We start from the raw sequence: 21793 nt of genomic DNA, 5'->3' as shown, positions 1-21793 counted from the left end.
AAGGTAGTGCTTATTGTGGATTGGTCTTCAAAAAATGTGAGCATGTGATTGTGATTTCTGTAAGTCTTTATCTTAAACTGCAGGATTCTTCCTTGTTGAGCTCTCGAGTCTTGTTTACAGAGTGACCATGCCTGATTGAGTAGCAACATTGGTAAACTTTCTTCACTTCTTGATAGTCGATCTTTATTTTTTAGAAGTCTCTCAGTCTTAATGAAGATGTGTTGGGCTAACAATGTTCATCCATCATTTATTTCTTCATGTTTTGAATGAGAGTCCAATTCCATTTTTAGCAAAGACTAAAGTATTTATTTCATTATTAGTATAATCGTATGACAGCATATGAGGATGATAACGGTGAGGCAGTGCCTTATCTGCCTCCTCTGGCTGCACGTCCCTGGTTCACATCAGACAAGTCTTCTTCAGGACAGCAAATTCAAAACTGGTGTTTTTTTTATAGGCCACGACAGCCAGAACCATCACATCCTGTTCTATCACGTTAACTGAACTCCAGGTTGGTTTGGACCTGTTTTGGATTAGCTCCTGGACTCATCATTATTCTAGGTTTTACTTACTTTATCTACTCTGCAATGTAAATCTCCACATGTATTGTTCAATAGATGCTTAAAAACATATTTTAAGCAGTGCACATTTGGTCTACATCGTCTGAGACCCTTGGCCCTGCTCTAATTATCTTTACTGAAAGGAGATTTGGTTTTAATAATGAATGACTCGAGCTGACTGACCTGCAGTGTGGGGAAGTTCTTCTCCATGTCTCCCCAGCTGAGCAGCCACACCTGGTCATGAGACTTGTCATAGTGGAGCTTCACAGGATACGGGTCAGTGCTGACAGTCTGGAAAATACACACAGGACAACCGCTGAGCCTTTGAAAACAGAAGGGCTGCTGCTCTTACAGGAGGCTGGACCTGAAGAGATCTTTTGATTTGCAATCCGAGTGGCTCGGCCTACGCCGGAACTCACTGAATGTCAATGAGTCCAAGTCTTCTTTTGAAGGTGTTGTGTGGTTTTAACCTGCTGCTCTTTGGCATAAAGAGAATGTTTTTACAAAATATATATGCTTTCTAAAATTTAATGTAAACAATGTCAAATCACCTTTTTATTCAAAACAGAACATAAAGTGTTCAAATTAAGAAACTTTTGTAGTAAAGGAGTTCACTCTGAGCCTGTCACAGTGATGTTATAGGCTGAGCCATATACAGGGGTGACACTGACAGTAAAGTGTTGTGGCCTCATGGAAAAGGAGCTTAAGCTCAATGAGAAACTCTGGTAAAAGAAGAAATGATGATGAGAAAGGCGAAAGGGCAAAAACCATTCTGATGCCATGATTGGCTCTGTCATGGGTTCCTAAAGTCCCTGTTTGCTTTGGCAGAATATCTGCTTCATTCAGAAGGTGAAGTGCTCCTGAGAGTTATTGTAAATAAGACAAGAATATCTTGTGAATCTTAACGAATCTCAATGCAAACAGTAGTTGAGGAAAACAGGTGTTTGCGTCTTTAATTCTGGTGACTAACAGTTTCTGACAGGATGAGAGAGATTAAAGGATCCTCCTTCAGTATGCTCTGAAAACTTCAGCTCAGACAGCAGATCTGTCAGATGCAAACCATTACAGCAGCATCACACATGTGTCTGAGCGAGATCCAACCAGCTCATGGAAAGAAATCATATCTGAAGAAGAGTTTGCTTGTCTTTCCTTCCTCTGGATCAGTCCCAAGATTGCAGCAAGTCTCTCTTGGTTTGTGGGTGAGCAGCAGAGGTTCAGGTGGTTCATTACCACCTGGTAATATAATGCGATGACGCTGAACCTCCAGACAGCCGGATAATGAGCTCCTGACAGACCGTGGGACAGCACCTCACTTGCTGCCAGGTCCCTAAGAGGCTTACATGCTGCAAACGGTGTCAGGAACATCTGCAGGGATCTGAGCTGTCTTGAGGGCCTGGTGACACACCCAAACAACCGCTGACAATGGCGGTTTAACTTAATGCTGGCTTTTGGAGCGGCACTCAACACTGTCATCAAAGAATTATGGGGTTTCCTGAGCAAACCGTACAAAAATATTATCTTCTCAGGTGCAGCAAACTGGCAGAGAATTGCAGGGAGCTGTTCTCCAAACCGCTCCTGCAGTTTTCCTCCCTGCAGGAGCTAACATGTTTCAGTGTCTGCGCTGGGTTGCTGGGCGACAGTATCCATGAAGAGGTGGATGTTGGGGTTGTTCGGTCGCCACATCAATGTGAAGGTTAAGTGCAGGTCTGGACACTTTCAGTTCTTGTGAAATGGGTCAGGTCAGGGATTAACAGTCAACAAATAGTGAGACCCAATCTTGAGGCTGAAAAAGCAGCACTTCAGAGAGACAGAGTGGAGCTTTGTTGTGCTGGTAAATCTCTCACAAAGAAGAGACAAAGCCAGTCAATCTTTGACAGTATGGCAGTGCTCTGCTGAAGCTAGACTCTTTCAAACCAAACATCATGAACCAGGGCGGGTGCAAGGGAAGAATCTTTACCTGCAACTTCATTCTAACTTGGGATGAATAACAAATAGTTTTGAATGCATTTTCAATCTGATGGCTATAGAAAAGCAGTTAACTTCACTTTATGCTGTATGTAGCATTCCTAAAGGGAATGGACTATTTTATCAAATTCTATATCTCTTAATTCTGTCAGGAAAACTGTCACAAAGCAGAGTTAAGCTAAGATCTGCAGTCAGCTCACCCTTCCTCCCAGTTTGCACGAGCCTTCAAGTTATGCATAACCTTTATCTAAGCAAAACTCATCTACAACAACTTTCCTGTTGAGGTTTCTGAACTGAGACTGTTTGGTCTGAAAATATACATCTACCATCTCAGGACAGCGAAAGTTTGTTAGTTTTCTGTCAGAAGACCAGCTGGATCTGCAGCTTCATCAAGCTGAAGTTATGAAGCAGAGCACAGGACTTCTGGTCAAAGGTCAGTGTTCATGGAGCAGGTCTGTAAGAAAATAGGATTATTAAACATACTGTTGCTTGACCTTGTGTTATTTTTTTAGGCCATAGCTTTTACTGGTTACAGAACGTATTTTATTAGGTTTTACTTCGTCTAGTTTATCATATTATTTTATTTTTATTGACAAACATTTCATTTTCTTCTCCATCCTAATTATCAATCCGGTGCAGCCATGGAAATGAATTTCATATTCCCATTTCTTTGCTGCTTTGGGGTCAGTTTAGTTTTCCTCCTTCTGCTCAATCCAGTCTTGCTGTCAGTCTTCAGACTGTCTGATGATTCAACATGTCTTTACTTCCAAGTCCTCAGTCATTGAGGTTTGGTTAAGGCCTCATCCGGGTCTCTTTTTGATGTTTTGGGTGTCTCCAAGTCGTCGTTTTTTTTTTTGACGCACTGGCTGTTCCCATAACCACAACTGGTCCAGTACCGCGACAGGTACTAGACCAGTTGTGGTCCGGGACTTAAACCCGTATTGGTGCCCCAACCCTAACCCGGCACCGGACCAGATGCGGCACCGAACACGAACCAGTACCAAGTTAAGATTAGGGTACCGTTACTGGGTTAGTGTACCGGTACTAGACAAGTGCCAAGGACCAGTGCGTAGTCAGTACCACATCCGGTACTGCATCCAGTACCACATTCCGACAGCTGCGGCCCTTTGATTTTACGACCGGCCAGCACATCAAAAACAATGAGTTGGGGACACCCAAAACGTCAAAATGTGACACAGGGGGGGGCCTGAACCAAATCACAATATGTGACGACTTGGGAATGAGAATGTGTTGAATGATTTTTTCCTGAGCATCTGGTGCATTTTACACTGATGTATCAAGCACATTTCAATTTAACATCAGGAAGTAATTTCTCCTCAGGATGTTTGGCAAATGGCAGGTAAAAGTGTTAAACCGCTGAAACGCTTTTTTATGCAATTTAAGGCCTGTATTTCAAAGACGTCATGACTCCTGATGCTCTCTAAGCCCAGCTGAAACCGAACTGAGATCAATTGGCTTTCTCAATTTAACTTGAACAAACATGAAAACATGAAACATCTGCCCACCTGAAACCACACAGAATAAAATACAGCAAGGATTTGAATTGACACCTCTTGGCAATGGGAAATGGATGCTCATCACCATCCTGTCCCCCCGTTAGAGACACTACAGTAATGTTTAAATCTAAGCATTGATTACCCTTATTATACTCTATAGATTATAGCAGATATTCACCTCTTCCACGGGAGGCTGTTTTCAGTTCTGAAATTTGATGTTTATGCTCTAGGAAGGTGTTTAGGACATGAGTTCTAACTCTAGGTTAGGAATCAAAAAGGGTAAGAACACGTTAAAGAACACGTTAAGTGGTGTTATTGAAAGTCTTTTTGTCCTTGACTGGGGTGTGTTCACTCAAACCACTCAGGACAGTGAAGTCTCCATCTTAGCCACAGACAAAGGATGTGTAGGGAAAGAGTTAAAAGGTCTATATCATGCAACACCAACTGTGTTAAGCTTATAAGTGTATTATGTTAACTCCTCATGAAAAACAACCCCAAAGCAGTAATTTGATTTATTCAAGCATCGCTGAGCATGCCTTTAATAACCTGCTTTCTGAGCACCGGCCGCTCCCAATTCACAAAAACAAATGGGTTTTCACATTATGACATCACAAAGTGAGAACAGTCCCTTCCAGGAAGAGTTTGCACTGCAAGCACCGCCCCCAGGATAGAGAATGCATCTACTCTCTTCACTGAGCTAGTAATGCTTTCATTTTAGAAAATATGCAGAATATTCACATCCATCTCTTTAAAAGATCAGATGCTGTATTTTTTCATGGGCGAAACGAAGACACATTGCAGAGGACGGCTCTAGGTTGATGTCCTGTAATTGGCGACACCCATTTAGTGTGCCAACAGTAATATATGGTCATATATATGGATATAGTTGACTCTGAAAGAGTTAAGAATAGCATGATATAGACCCCTTAAGGGATGATTTTTGTTAAAAAAGACAATTCTTCTCTTTATAGAAATGGAGGACTCATATACAATCTTCCATCCATCTACAGTCGCCTCTTGACAACAAGCTGGTTTCCCTTGGAAAACCAGATAAGGAGGTGCTAACAACTGCTCCCTATGACACACACACACTGACTTCCAAAGTCCTGAAACCATTTAGGTTTTCTGTTTGTTAACTTTTTTATCTCTAAACCAACAGAATGAGGGGTCATGACTTAAACTTCTTCCTCCTAGAAGCACATAAACCAGTTCTCTTACCACTGTATTTCAGAACTGAGAAAGCCACTTAGAGAACATGCTAAGTAATAAAAGGTTAGCCAAGTCCTGTTGACTACATTTTTACTTTGAAACTAACTTAATTAAATCTACCTGGATGCATACAAATCCACACAGATAATCCAAGCTAATTTAATCATAAATCTTCCAAATAGATTTGATTTCTAAATACAGTTTATTAATAAAGTCTAAGTTTAGAAAATCTACAGAATTAAGTGAGGAAAGAGAAAAGGGTGTCCTTTGCGCTGCGAAAATCAATCAGCAAAAACGGCTTTACGCAGCAATAATATATGAAGGTTTTTGTAAAGAGCTATCCTTGAGCTGGAGTGCAACTGTGTGCATAAAAGCCTTGATGGGAAAAAGGGAGGTAGATTTTTGAGAGAAAGCCATTTTCACGTATTTAAGGGCCCAGCAGGACACATTTTTCTTTTCTTTTTTTTTTGCAAAATTATTGGAACTTTCAGAGTTGCTGCCAAAACTCTGTAGTGAGCTTTTCGTGTTCATCTATCCTGAACATTACCTGGACAGCCTTCTGAGACTGGATGTCAACAACAAGCACTCGATCCAAGGTTGGCTGCGTCACATAAATAAACTTGTCCTTGATGTTGACCGCTGATGACCACACACACTTCTGAACCGTCTCCCCCGGCGACATGGGGCACACTTCCTCCTGCAAAAACAAGAGCGGGCACACATTCACCGTAAACTAATTGTTTTTCATACAGGAGAGGACTACATCTCATTAAAAAACAATTACCATCACCCAGTCGTTTTTCTGCGTTGTTTACCACTTCAGTCTTATCACCAATGCTTGTGTGATAAGAGTTATCTTGGCAACTTAGATAAATGAGCACGGGTTACCGTGGAATCTCTCTAATCACTCCCATTTGTCCACACATAATCCATAGAACAAAGCCAACAGGCGCTCAGTTCTGCAGCTCCACCCTTCCTGACCAGCATCGGTGTGTTCCTCCTCCTCACCATGTCTCCAGTCCCCTAAAAGTATGGGCTGGCATATATGCAGATCAAAGTATGTTTTCTGCCAATCAGGTTGAATGGCTTCAGTTTAAATGGAAAGTAACTAAATCATGTTCATAACAGCAGGACTTCTTGATGATCCACATGCCTGCTTCTCTCAGCTGAAGTTCCTTCTGTAATACATGAACTTCATTAAACTTTACATCAAACAGGAAGATGTTTAACACCAAAAAACTTTGATTGTTTTTAACCAGCTAATCAAAGCTGAGGTAACAAACGTGTCTGGATTGAAGAATAGTCTACAATAAAATCATCTGTATTCTGACATGTTTTTCTTCATCTTCCAGGTTTAGTGCAGCACCGTTTCTTAGAGCTTCAGATTCAAATAAGTCAAAGTGTCAGTAATCCAGTCATTCCTCTGAAGTTGGAGTCATAAGTCTGTGCCACTCTTGCATATGGACACTGACTGCAGTCAGGTGCTGCTGTAGATAACTCACTTATTATGTCTAAATCAAACATTTGATTCCCTGCTGAGAGTGTACATGGAGGCGGCTGAAGTTCTCCGTTCGTTGCATGTCGGTGTGTGCGTAGACGCATTTCATGTATGTGATTAAAGTATAAACTGACAGCTATGAGAGACAATAGAATTATGCTTCCTTATTTATTATGCAAATAGTTAGACTTCTCTAACGCAAAAGTTCACATTTTGTGACTTGATGAGACTCTTGATTCAAATAAAACATCTTTTGAGTAGTTGCTAGCCTAAGATTATATCAAGAGAGTTTTTACTCTTAATGTTGCTGAATGTGGATGATGACATTTAAAGAGGTACTTTAAGAAACACATTAGCTTCCATGCTCTGTTATGCTGCAGGAGGATGTGTTGCACGGGTAAATGAGTGACTCATCATCCAGAATCTGTGGGGAGGAAACCTGCTAAAAACACTGAAGTAGCAACATGAAGTGTCAAAACAAGTGAAACAGTGAAAGCAGCACATTTTTGTCTGCTCCTTTCAAGATCCTGATCTCAACTACTGCGCACATGCAGAACAAATGTCAGAACAAGGTTTAGAAAGTGCTTCTGGAGGCCATAAATGTGTCTTACAGTGGCATTTATGAAGATAATCCATGTTTGTAGAGTCTCTCAAATGGATGCTACAGCTTACATTTGATGGAGAGTGTGAGCAAATGTGCCATGCTTCACTCAAAGTTGTCTTTCTTTATTCGGCCAACCGTTACAGCTATTCACTTCAGACATCAAGGAACCATGAGAACATTTCCAGACGTTTTGGATGCTAGCTAATGAAGCCTATTTGTAATTTTATCATGATCTGCCGCAGCTAAATGAGACACAGGAATGTATGAAATTTTCTAAAGAGATGTTTAAAAAAAGTTGCTTTTAATTCTTTTCATTGTAACAAAAACAAAATACAACATGCTCACATTCTTAAGAGCATCCGTAGATCATCTGTATGATGCTTGGGTACGCTTGACCCAAAATTGACCCAAAATTGACCCAAAACTGCTATGATGTGGCCCTCTCTGGGTGGGTGGAGTGCTCCTGCCTCAGATGGAGGAGTTTAAATATCTTGGGGTCTTGTTCACAAGTGAGGGAAGATTGGAGCGTGAGATCAACAGACGGATTGGAGCGGCGTCTGCCGTTATGCGTTCGCTGTACCGGTCCGTTGTGGTAAAGAGAGCTGAGACAGAAAGCAAAGCTCTCGATTTACTGCTCGATCCTCATTCCAGTACTCACCTTTGATCATGAGCTTTGGGTCATGACCGAAAGAACAAGATCCCGACTACAAGCGGCTGAAATGAGTTTTCTTTGGAGGATGGCTGGGCGCTTCCCTAGATATAGGTTGAGAAACTCTGTCACATGAAGAGAGCTTGTAGAGGCGCTTCTCCTCCACATCGAGAGGAGCCAGTTGAGGTGGCTCGGGGATCTGGTCCGAATGCCTCCTGGATTGGTTCCCACTGGATGGAGGCCCGGGGAAGACCCAGGACACGCTGGAGAGACTGCATCTCTTGGCTGGCATGGGAACTCCTTGGGGGTCCCCCCAGAAGGAGGGGGGAGTGACCGGGGAGAGGGAAGTCTGGGCATCTTTGCTTAGACTGCGGCCCCTGTGACCCAGTCCTGGATAAGCGGAAGAGGATGGATGGATGGAGAATGTGGCCCAGGTAGTCTTGCAGGCCTGAATTTGATGGCAGTTTAGTGCACCTGAAGGGTTACTAATCTAATGTGATTTATGCCTCTCTTTCCAAAACTATATCAACAACTTTTGACACATTGACTTACATGTAAATTGCTCAGGATTGCGGGGAACATAAACACATGCATCAATATACAAACAATAATAGTAATATTAACCATTGAGCTCTACAACAGTACATAATAGAAAATAAAATATTTTGTGCTGGCAGGAGAATTTGCCTTTCAACATGTCTGCACAGCCCACTTCTTCCATTAACGAATGGTTGTTAATCTACAGAAAAATGGGCACAGTGCCCCCTTTTGGATGGAATGTGTGACACAAAGATGGACTCAGGCCTGGTGTATTAATGGGAAATGAGACCAGTCTCCTGTCAGAGGTCAGACTGACAACTGTTCATTATGGATTGCCTGGTGTGAGTACACCCTTACTGTAAAAAGCACCTCACTGTCCCAGCTGCCAGAAGCCTATGGCAAATGGACCAAAGCCAGGACACCGGATGACACCAGGTGCATTTTATGCAGAAACAGATCAAATATTTCTTTAAAATGACATGAGTGTTTTGTGGTGAGTGTTTTGTTGAGTGTTTTGTTCCACAGCAGATAGGTTGTGTCACTGCCATAAACGAATCAATCAGTGTTATTCAGACCTAGATGGCAATGTCTCCACCATTCTCGGAATGGCCTCCCACACCTCACACCTCACTCCACTGAGACAGCTGCTGCTGGCATCCAAGCAGCTGCAGTGATTGATATCCTACTGCAACCACACACCTTAGAGGAGCTGCACTCTCTGTTGTGAATTAATCACTTTGCTTTATGTGTAAACACTATCCAATCAGTTCAGAGCCGCAGATGAAAGGCAGCTCAGGGGAGAATATCTGCTGTCCTTCCAGGACACATGTAAATCCAACATGTATCCATCAATTTATTGCTCTGAATGATTTTTTTTCTGCTTGGTGGCTCTTGTGATAAACTGTGATTTAGAGAGCAGAGTGGGTAAGAATGTTGTGAAATAAATCCAACGCTGATAGCATGCTGCCTATTAATGAACAAAACTAACCTGGTCAAAAATTGTAAAATAGCTCCTGTGTGACACTGCATTCTGCAAATAGTATTGTTGAAAACGACGACGTGTCAACATCAGGAAGGAATCAAGGTTTATAAGGAGTTGTCCCTGACTGGATCCACAACATCTCAAGGTTTTTTTTATTTCTTTGAACAGTGGTGTTGCTGTTTAAATTCTTCAAATGGACTAAGCTTTCTTCACCACAAATTTCCAACCACCTGTACATCCATCTCCATATCTCAGTCTTGTGCAGGGTTACAATTGTTGCTGGAGCCTATCTTAGCTACCATGAAGAGAAGAATGAATGACGTGGATCAATAAGAATGAACAACATCATTCTCACGGGACTTCAACTCAAACCCTGGGCCCGGCCTGGTGTTAGCACGGATGCTAACGCAGCTGTTGGAGATGCTAACCTGACAATGGAATGTCAAGTTGGATTGTTTCTCACGTCTAAAGGGATTTCCTTAGATCTAAATACTACTGAGGTCTGTCATCCACTTCCTTGGAGAAAGAAACCAGCGATCCTGATCAGGTTTGTGAATTGAAAGCACAAGATAGCTCTGATTAAACAACAAAAAAAACCTGAAGGGTTCGGCTGTCTATCTAAATGATAACCTGTCGAAATATCATGCCTATCTAGTGAATCACGCTAGACTCTTACGGAGGAGACGACAGATCCAAGGAACTTGGATGCAGAACTCCAGGATCTGATCCAGGACCATCAGACCTGACTAAGCCTCTGGAAATCAAATAATGAAAGACTTTGAGAAGTGTGGGATTACAGACATCTGAAACTTTAATTGATGCAAAATAAGTGTGAAATATGATTTCAAGAAAGCAACGCCTAGAATCTACAACTTCTAAAGGTGAACTCTGACCTGATTTTCAGCTGACCTGCAGACAACTTGAGTATAATTCACTTGATATGATATCAGCTGAAGGACCATCTGTAGTCATAACAACAATGTTAAGAAAGATTACGAGGCCTTAAACCTGTTGATGGACTTTGTTTCCTAAACTGAGATGTATCACTGATTCTGCACATATTCTCATTTTTTTTTTCTTTTTTTTATCACTTTCTCCTAAAGTGTAATTTATGACTGATCTTTAATTAATTGAATTGAATGGAACTTTTCCCAATTGCTAAAACACTAAGTGCCATTCTCCAAACAAGCTCATCAATTGCTTTAACTCTTTTCTCAAAAACATCACTCTTTGGTCAAATCCTAAAACACAATTTGCACTTAACACACAATTTTCAAAACTCCAATTCACTCTGCGGAACACAAGACACATTTTCACTTTTAAGACACAGTCGGCATTCACAACACACGAGGTGCAAAACATTAACACAAAGAGGCAAAACTCAAACTCTGTTCCAACACAGGAGTCATCATTAACACACAACTGGTCAAAGCTGAAGACACTTTTTGCTAATCAACTGCACTGAATATAAAGGCAGTTCTGGAGCAACTAAACAGCTAATGAAAAATGGAAAACAGAGAAAGGCAATTGAGACCCAGACCCACATTGGGACCCGAACCCCCACCCAGACCAGCACCTAGACTCACTCCAAGACCCAGACCAAGGACACCGATTTCTGATGCGATCCGGGCCACTGTAATTGACCATGTGTTGGTTCATGGAATGACCATGAGGGAAGCGGGTCAAAGGGTCAACCCCCAACTCAGTCGGTTCACAGTGGCATCAGTCGTGCGGACATTTAAAAAGGAAAACAGGTCAGTGCAAACTGAAACAATTAGAGAATATAAAATGAAAGTATGTTTTCCTTACTGTGACTAGGGATAAACATAAAATATATTTGTATGTGAACAAACATTTGATGTTGTCTTTATCCATTTGAGTGAAAACACATCCAACATTTTACAAAAGAAATTAACTTTAAATGAGTAACTATTTATCCTGTGATTTGCATTACTGTAGCAACAATTCTCTACCCTGCTGATTCTTATTTTACAATAAATAATAAGAATTTTTGATGTAAAAACAGATGTAAAAATGTGTACTTTATTTAGGCATTACAAAATATCTTCTTGCATTCTATTGTCAGTTTTGCTATATATTCTTTGTAAAACATTTTGTGAACAGTGTCAAGTGTTTTGTTGTGTGGTGTGTTGTGATTGCTGCATGTTTGTTAGTTTTGACAACAGAGTCTTCATTATGAACTCATAGTGAGCTTCTGACTGAAGAGTCAAGAATTTTGTATATTTAGTTTATATTTTGAAAATTGCGTTTGGTGTTTTGGTGCGTAGTGTGTTGGATTTGATGCGTGTGTGTAAGTTTTGACAACAGAGTCTTAATTTTGACCTCAAAGTGAGATTTTGATTCATAAGTTAAGTATTTTGTATATTTAGCTTATGTTTCGAAAATTGTGTTTGATGTTTGGTTAAATTGGTCTAATGTTTCAGAAAATGTGTTTTAGCATTTGGAAAAAACTGTAATATCATGATGATAATTTCAATTGTTGTGGCACCAGAAACACTTTCTATGGGAAGAGTGGCAGACAGGGAGGCGTGGTTGAAGTCCCTGCAGATCAGTCGGAGGGACTGCAGGTGACAGGTCTGCATCCGGGACACCACACCGTGGAGCAGCTCACACGAAGAGCGTGTAGCTCGGTGTTCATAGCAGAGCAGTTCTTTAGTGTGGATGTGCACCGGATTGCACCACCTGTCGTTGACATACACTGCTCTGCCTCACTCTCGTCCACACACAGAAGCCCCAAACCCTCCAACCAGACCACAGAAACCAGAGTTAGTCCATCCAGCAACGTCTTCGTGAAGCACACGACACTGCACTCCCTGAACTCCGTGCCGTGCTAGCAAAGAAAGCTCGTTGATCTGGAGCTTTCATCCAGCTCTGCAGCCTCTTCTCTTCTCCAGATGTCTTGGCAATGACCAGTGTCTCCGTGTAGAGAAAAGTGGATGTTGCGCAGAGCTATGAGCTGATCACGAGTGTAAAAAATGGGAGCCGTTGCTGAATCCGTTTGGGTCAACGAAGCAGGGCCGAAAAAGTCCCACAAAAAAGTAAAAAGAAAAAAAAAAAACAATGAAAAAATAAATAAATAAAAAAAGAACAAAGGTGACAAAAAGTAATCCAGGCAGAGTCGGACCAAGACAGCCAAGCTCCAGACAAAAAAAAAAAAAACAACGCCACTTTAGAAAGGATGCTGGTAGAAGCCACAGCAGGCAGCTGCTTGAACAGCGCCAACAGTAGCAATATAAATGAACACAATCTTCACACATTTTCTTTTTCAATTAGTATATTTTGGATTTTTTTTCATTGAATAATGTAGATGATTTTTCTTTCGGATGATAACTAATGATTATCATCAATGAAGGTCTTTTGCATTTATCGTGCTGGGAGTCTGGAATGCTCGGATCATCATCGTCGGGAGGATCTTTGGCATTGATCGGTACCAGGGGTCTGGAATATATTTAGATGATTAATAATCATCTGTTATGCTTTGGATTTTTGATGCTGGTTGGTGTGGGTGATTTTTCTGGTGATGATGGCCTGAATATGTTATGAATTTTGGTACTGATAAATGTGGATGATTTTTTCCTGATAATAATCATCTGAGTATATTTAGGTGTTTGGTTCTGTTTAATATAAGTGATTTGTCCGTGGGTATTTCAAATTTGATTAAATCACTGATCTCAATGATGCTTAATAACCTAAATCTATGATTGTATTTGATATTAAGTCCTGAACCGGATGTTGATAATTCATGTAAAGAAAATGGTATGGTCGAGCTGCGGTGGGATTACATAAATTCACTTCCTTCCACTCCCTTTCAAGTGATATACTTGTGATTTATGAAGTAATATGTGTCTATTTTATGTATTATTACCTGATTGCTTGAAATAAACCATTTCATTCATTCATTCATTCAAGATTGTTCGGCCTTCCATTAGCCATTTGGAGTGAGTCTCTTCTCTTAGCAGCTGATTAATTATATTGTTCTATGCTTTCTTTCTCAGAGAGACCAGCCATTGAGCATTGCTGTTACATGCTGCCCATTTCAGCTGGATACTTTTATATATGCTTATATGTGTTTGTGTGTGTTTCTGAAATAAATTACAAAGTCACAGATTTTTCTCAGCTGCAGTTACATGAAGAAAATTGAATAGTTTAGCATGTAAAAGCACTGACCCACAAAGACTAATACTTAGATGCGGATTACCTTTTCCTTTAAAAATCAGAATGATTGAATGAGAGTCCTCATCTGGCAACTCGAGTTCCATTACAACTTTAACCATAAAGTAATTGCAAATGTTGCATAATTTGTTTGATCTGCATCATCACAATACCATTTAACCATATTAACAATAAATTGAAGACAACTGCCAAATCAGGAGAAATAAAAAAAAACCTAACAACCAGCTGCTGCTTTTTTCATATTGGCCAAACAAACATCATTTGAGAAAACATCAGGTCTGAGTGCTCCTACTTGGACGTTTCAGCCCACACAGGCATGTCTAAGAAAAACACAATGCTGCATGTTTCCTTTTCGTGAGCACTCACCTGCAGAGCCAGCAGCTTCTCACTGGGCTTAATGTGTCGCTGGATCTCACAGGCAACTGGCTGGATGACTTTAATCCCATCATCGTAGAACACATAAAACATGTTTCCAATTCCAAGACCTGCAGAGCAACAGAACTCTATGGAAATTGCACTGAACAAGGTTAACATTTAGCAGGAAAATAAGGCTGTTATCTACTATTAACATAGTAAACCATTAAATCCTTGTCACCACAGTTCAGCAACTCCATTATACAAATTCAATTAACTCAGGTTAATGAATGCTTTGGAAGAAAGGAGCAGTGCAGACCTACCTTCTTCTCGCCACAAAATGTTTGCCACTGTGAAGAAGAAAAACAGGAAAGCATGGTTGAAAATAAATTCAAGAATCAATAGGTTTTCTCTGTGAGAACTCAAACTAAAACACCAACTCCTGCTGAGGCAAAGAGGAAAGCAGACCACATCAAAGTTTTATGAAAAGTGTCTCTCTGACACCCACTGCAACAAGCAATCGATTGAGGCCTCTGCTTGGAAATAATTTGATACCAAACACTGAACAACAGTCTGCGGCCCAAAACGGGGCTACAGAGCAATCTATAGACTTAATATGTACACAGGAAATGAACATCCATCATTAGGAGATTTCCTGCTCAGCTCCCTTACACATTTGTGAATTCTTTCAGGATTTGCACTGTAAGATAACATTCAATCATAAGGAGGGCTTTACCTAACACTATTGACCTGTATTAAAGTTGAAGCAGGGTTATGTGCTATAAAGTATCATAGATTGACAAACATAGACTTTACAAGGAAAGCAAAACATAAATGAACAGCTGCCTTAAATTGCAGCATCTTGATCAGAAAACTCAATTTTTAAAAGATATGCATGAACTGAGAAAAGCATTTTGAGTGATTAGAGTGGGACTTTACCTACAAGCATAAGAGCAAATCCTGCTGCTGTAGTTTTATCCTCCAACTCACCAGCCCCACTATCCCTGCACACACTCGTTAGCTGTGACCTTCCCTCATTGTTCATCTGTCCCCCAGCCTTCTCCCTGCTTCAATTCTCAGACATTTTAAGTCCACAAACCAATCTCCAGCCCAATTCACATCCGATTCTAATCTTGCTTCTATTGCAATGTTCATTCTTGCAGCTGTTTGCTCGAGTGGATGTATGCAGAGAAAGAAAAGGAAGAGAGACAAAGCCAATGAGACACACCACTGTGCCGTTAGTCAGCCTTAATCTTTCAAAAGTGCATTGTCAAGTGTTTTCTGTGCACTCTTGCATATCTTGTGCTTCATTAAAAGTTTCACAAAAGAAGTAGTTCTGTATGTGGAGGAACAAGGCAGCAGTGGAAATAAGGCAAGGACAAAACTGCAGAAAAACAATACAACGTATTTGAGATCTGTCAAAAAATGGAAAATGGAAAGGAGGAGTTGAGATGGGATCTTGTGTTCTTCAGTCTTTTTCAATAACCCACAGTATCGATGCCATTTATCACTTGGCAAAGAGACTGTGGCTGCTCTGCACATGCACGGGGCCATACATCAACTTCATCATCCATGCAGCAAAACAAGCAGGCTGCTACAGTGGACCCTGAGTTCAGTGTTGCTGGTAATAACTGTGTTTCCACTGGGCTGAAACATTAGGGACACCACCATCACCAGCCAGTCTGGACTATGCATTTCCTACCCCACAGCAAGGTTACACAATTTCAATTTGTTTACACGATCATGCTGCTATGACAGTGGGCCAAAGAGCCTGTGGTGTTTGCTGTACTGCTGTGACAGAACACTGAATGCTCCAGTAAAAAATGGGTCATAACTGAGACAAAAGAAAAAAAGCAGCACTTAGCAGCTCTGTCTGAAGATCACCTTTCAGCTAAAACTTACACCTCTGTTATTCTTAACACCAAAAACTACACAAAGAGCAACACCTGCTGTCTGCAGAGGCCTCATGGGGGAAGAGATGCAGCTGAATCACAGTCCAGCAGCAGCTACAGTGCTGTACGTCACACGTTCATGCAATGAGTCTTCAAATCACTGTGCAGCCAGCAAATGCTCCTTTCACCAGCAGCTAGTTGCGTGTTTCTGTGCATCTGCCAATCAAATGAGAAATTGAACTTTAAGGGCTTGAAACTGTAACCTAGGAAGAGCCACCTTTTTTAACAACATGCATGATGTAGCCTGTAGTTTAGAGGGATTGTCTTTGGAAAAATGACGGTTAGTTTTGTTTACTGTGAATGGTAAATACTGTATACTTATGTGGAGCTTTATTGCTATCTTAGAGGACCCAAAGCGCTTTACAGTCACAGTCCCATTCACAGATTCACACTCCGCTGCAGAACACTGGTGCCACTGCCAATCTATAACCACCAGGGGTAATGCGGGGTTCAGTGTCTTGCCCAAGGACACTTTGACATGTGGGCTGGCAAGGCAGGAACCCAACCTGCAATGACTGCTTTTTTTTTGTTTTTTTTTTATTACAGGTTGACCGCTCTACCTCGGCACCTACCTCTGATTATCTTCACTCTAGATGAAGCCCAGCATTAAATAAGTAGGCTTTTTCCCCACTCTTGGGGTGGCTGAAGATCAGTGGGTTTAGTCAGTGACTTCCAGGTTTAAGGTTGCAGGGTTGATTCCCAGTCTCATGTCCTGAAGGCAACGTTTTGTTCTGTGTTCCCTCTGTTGGGTCAGAGAAGGGCGAGCTGCTCCTTCTTTGGTGCGCATGAGTCTGTTCTTGTCAGTTAAGGCATTTGAGGCAATGACGGAGCTTACTATGCCAGCAGGAAAAAAAAAAAAAGATAATCAGATGATTTAATAATAACTGAAAGGGGGTTCCTTTTTATAAAAAAAATGATTATTTTATTTTATTTGTGAATAATAAAGTCATTTTGAATTGACTGGAGCTGACCTGAATTGACCATAAACCAGCAACGGCAAATGTTACGCTTTTTTTTTGTTTTAAATACAGATGCAACACAATTAGAATCATTTAACTTTTAATTTTGTTTCTGCAGACTTCCTGCAAATGAAAATGGATATTCAAGAAGATTCTTAGAGGCAATTACATATTTATTGAAGGTTTTGATTATGAAGGACTTCTCCTTAAAGAAGAATAATAAAAAAAAAAAGAGATGCATTCAATGCTGCCTGGTAGAAAAATCCTTAAGAACGGAGAAATGAGGTTTTCATCCTTGACAGACAAAAAGACGTACAGTCATCTGTGATCTTGATAAGTCAAAGAAATTACGTTGTTACCTATACCTATCCTTTGTGGTGGACACACAAATAAAATGACCCGACCCCAGATGACCAAAAAAAAAAAGCAATGTATAAGAATGGATGGGTATGTTAAAAAGGAAAGTGATTATCTAATCTGCAAGGATAAACTGACAAATGTTAAAGGATTTCTGGTACAAGCAGGGACTTCTTTTAAAGTAGTTATGCTGTTTGGGTTAAGAAGGAGACTCCCTGTTACACTATGTTGCCACATGTGCTGTACTCACGGATTAAAAAATGTGTGAGAAATCTTACAGCAAAAGCATTTACATTTTACACAGGATTGTTTTGAGAACAGACCAGAATTTCTGAGTTTGAGCCCATACTAAAGGCTGTACTGTAGGCTGCCATCTGAACAGTGCTGTTCTAAAGTCAGGTGAGCAATGGTGCTTTACGGAGCACGTATGACTGCACTTAAATTAAACCTGAGAACCTGTGAAGGACTCAGGTCTACAGCAAAGAAATATATTCAAAAGACGTAATCCTCAGAGCAAAATCCCTGAGTTTTTAAAAAGAAGACTGCTGAGGGATTTGAAACAGCTGCTGCTGCTGTTTGAGTTTCATCACAGAGAGAAATGAGAGTGATGGAGCGATATTTATCTTGCTGTGCAGCCACTGTGATGCATTCATAATAACAAAACTACTTTTTTCAGTAACATTTATCTGTGACTTTATTTTTTTGGTTTGCATGGAATACTGGAGTGAATAAATTATAAAAGAAAGTTTGTTCAGTTGAGCGAGTCATTTAACCTTAATTGATACTAACAGTTTAACTAGATATCATCTGGAAGTTAATTTTTTGATTTCAGTGAATTAGAATTACTGTTACTAGTAGAAGAATTGTCTCCCAGCCAAAAGGTTGCTTGTTCTATTGTTCCCTGCAGTTGTGTGTCGGTGTCCTTGGTAAAACACTGAACCCAATGTTGCCTCCAGAGGGTTGGATTAAGCAGCACTGCTGTGTGAATGTGTAATTGAGAAGGTCGATGAGAGGCAGTCTAAAAGCACTTGGAGTAGCAACGGATTAAGATACCTTACAAGTGTGGTCCATTTTGTTTTTCCACTTTTCAGTGTTTAGACTGGTTTGAAGCTGACTCAGTGTGGTGTAGCAGCATCTCTGGCTGGGATGCAGTTCATCACCTCCAGCACAGATTCAAGTCAGCTGGGATATAACACGAGGTTCCAGAAATACCAATGAAGTATATTCTTTTTTAAATAGAGCAGCACCCGTAATCATACATATTTTAATGCATCTTCTCTCACTATTTTTGAACTAAAAATAAGTTTTATTATGAGTTATAGTTATTCTTGTTTTGTTTAGCTGTGTGCAGTGTATTTGTGAAATCAAGAACATCTGCAATAAACCTTAATCTGGCTTCCTCTGGCTTTATCTCTGGAATATCAACCATGAGTTATTTCCGTTCTGATCCTATCCATCCTATTTCTCTCCCAAAGAGAAGCTCAACATCTCCATTTCTGTCTCATCCAACCCTGCTGAATGTCTTTTCCTCCATCTTCAGCCATGCACCAACACTGCTTTCTCCTCTCTTGTTCACCTGTCTGTTGCTATGGACTAAATATTTACATTTCCAGCCTTTTTTCTTTCATTCCTCTGTGGTTTTCATATATCTGCACATCTCCATTTTTTTTCTTTGGACAAGGGAACCAGTAAACTTCCTAATTTCTTTCGCTTTCATGATTCAATTCGATATCTTCTTCAAAAACTGTACTGCTTCGTCCATTAACACTTTCATCTTATCAGTAACTGCAGCCTTTCCACTCTTTAACCTTAACAACTTCCTCTCTTTATCCTTACGGGTTTGTGACTTACTGTTTCTTGTCCACTATTCCTTTGAGCTTTCTTTGAAATGACAGCTGATCTTCCTCAATCCCAAATTTGATTTACTTTCATCTTTCCAGATAATATAATCTATCAACTTTCTGTCCTGGTGTTCATCTTGTAGCTGATTGGTCTTCTGGATTCTTTGTGCTCACATTGGTTAAAAGTACACTCCACTTTTTTCTGTTTCTGCTACACATGTCACTGCTGGAGAAACATTGTTCACTCTTGCTCTGTCTGAACTCCAGCATCTCCGCCCAGAAAACCAACCTTCCTCATCCAAAGACCAACACATCCATGCTTCTTCTGGGGTTGCCCTTCATCATCTCATCTAACTATCTTAATAATTTATTTTCTAATTTAACTTTATGAGGACATGCATAAAGAACAAATTTGGTTTGTTGCATATTTGAGACAACAGGCATTAAGGGGTTAAAAGTCTTTTCAATACAATTCTCAATTCAAACTTTATACAGTAACTGAATGAGGATTTAGACAAAACACAGAAGACATTTTACTGACATCTGTTCCTTACAAGAGCAACAAAGCTAAATATAATCCACATGCATATGATAAGATGTATTACATCTAGGCTAATAAACTATATGTGCTCATAGATGTTCATTATTTTGATATAAAAGAACAAGATCATCACACATATGTCTTACTTTTAGTAATACAATGTTCACATTTACATCTAAGATAAAAAACAAAAGCCTGGATGTTAAAAAATAGGTAAAATACATGAGCAGACTCCGCTGATGTGTGGGAGTGCCACTATGGCTTTCAGAACAGCTTGAATTATCCCTTTCCCCTCTAAAATACTAATTCAATAGATATTTTAAACTGCAAGTAGAAGTGAGGAGCAGAAAAAAAGACAGTCTAGTTGGAGGAAAAACACAAAAACCTTGTTATTTTTCCCTCCAACTTGGATTAAAAACATTTGGAAACAACTATGACAAAACTTCTGCCTACAATGTTTATTTGATAGCATAAAAACCAATTTAATGAAGAAGACCTGAAACAACTTTGGAAGAAAGGAAGAAAATAAATAGAAAAAACCCAGCAGATGTGCAGCATAGTGCAATCTGGCAGGTTTCCTTTCATAGAAGCAGGAAATTACTGCATGATATATTTGCCATAAGTCCATAGTTCTTAAAGTTGGTAACTCTGAAGAGGTCACCTGCTTAAGCCACAGTATCAACAATTAAGCTTTCTGTCCCTGCTATGTAGCATGAAGTGCTGCTTGATTTAGAAAAATGAAGTAGAGAGTGAAGCAACAAACGCCTGCTTTGAGGTTTGCAGATCCTCTGACAGTGCAGAAATAATTGGCACATTGTGAAGGAAAGATATTTATGCCAGTTAAGCATTAGGCTGTCAGAGATGGATGGTGCTCTGCCAGCTGGTGACAGCTTCTGTTAAAGAGATCTCAAAATAGTGACTGCTCAGGTTTCCCCAAACAACAAGGTGCTTGGATAAATTAAAGACTAGAACAACGGAGCACAGCATTTGAAAAGAGAGACTTTGACCTTCGTGGTCCTCTGTGCTCAATTCCTCTGAAAAGATCACTCAAACTTGATCATCAAATCACATTTTTCTACTTTTCAGCTACTTAACTCTTTTCCTTTTCTTCTCCCACAGTTGGCAGAGTTCGTTAATATTCAGGCACTTTCTAAAGTCTTTGAATGAGAAGCCTGAGGCAGGTCATTAACAACCATCTCCTAGAAATATATCAGTACTTTTCAGGAAGTTGCCTTTCTGAAACATCTCTAAGTATAATCATGGTGTCTTATTTGTATCTGCCTTTTTTCACATCAGTGTGATGAGTTCAGTCAAGGCCAGCCAGCTGCCGCTATGCCTACCAGCATTTCATCCCGCAGAATCAGAGGATCCGGCTTGTAGTCAAAAGTGTCCTCGATTCTGCTACTTAAAGCCACTTGTTAATAATATGCTCATCTTTCTGTGAGCCTACGTACAATCAAGCCAGTGCTTAGAAGCCTCATGAATGTGAGCAGCAACGTATAAAGCAAAATAACTCAAATCTAGCCATGCAGGCTAAAGATTTTAGGGAATACAGGCTTTGTTTGTTCATCATTTTCTGATTATCTAGAATTTATGCCAAAAATCTTTTCATTTGACAAATCTAAAGGTAAAGACTCCATCTCGACTATATCCAAAATACACATGATTTGTGGACTAAAAAGCATTTCCTGAATATTAGGCCTTTAAGTGTTGTAACAATAGAAATATTCTCTGATTTTTCTAAGTAGATTCTCAATAAGACACTGTGAGCGGTAGATGACAGCTCTGTGCTGTTTTTGTTAGCAGCTTTAGTCCAGTAAATGTAGACTTTCTGGTAAACACGGAGTAAATCAGCTGTCACAAATTTGCAGTTTCACATTTGTACTCCACATCAGTCTCTGATCACATTGAGAAAAGCTGATGATGGGTGTGTGACACACACATCCTTTAACACTAGAAGTCCTAAGCCTGTGCAAATTTGCTCAAGGAAGATTCCCCCCCCTCTTGTCCAAGAGCCCATTGTTGTGTCATGGTGGGTCACTGATGAGCCATTAACTTGCCCATGTATATG

General features: G+C 40.2%; 1 protein-coding gene across 1 annotated transcript in view; it reads right to left on the bottom strand.

Annotated features, from left to right (window-relative positions):
* Positions 1-21793, bottom strand: part of fstl5 (follistatin-like 5) — a 219971-nt gene that overhangs the window by 9989 nt on the left and 188189 nt on the right. Inside the window, exons 11-14 of the mRNA XM_024270241.2 lie at positions 14396-14422; positions 14085-14203; positions 5799-5948; positions 744-851 (exon numbers count right to left, since the gene is read on the bottom strand). Of these exons, the coding sequence (XP_024126009.1) occupies positions 744-851; positions 5799-5948; positions 14085-14203; positions 14396-14422 (404 nt within the window). The remainder of the gene's footprint in view (positions 1-743; positions 852-5798; positions 5949-14084; positions 14204-14395; positions 14423-21793) is intronic.

This window comes from Oryzias melastigma, linkage group LG2, assembly GCF_002922805.2.
Source record: "Oryzias melastigma strain HK-1 linkage group LG2, ASM292280v2, whole genome shotgun sequence".
Classification (NCBI taxonomy): Eukaryota; Metazoa; Chordata; class Actinopteri; order Beloniformes; family Adrianichthyidae; genus Oryzias; species Oryzias melastigma.
This window is presented reverse-complemented; position numbering and strand designations above follow the sequence as displayed.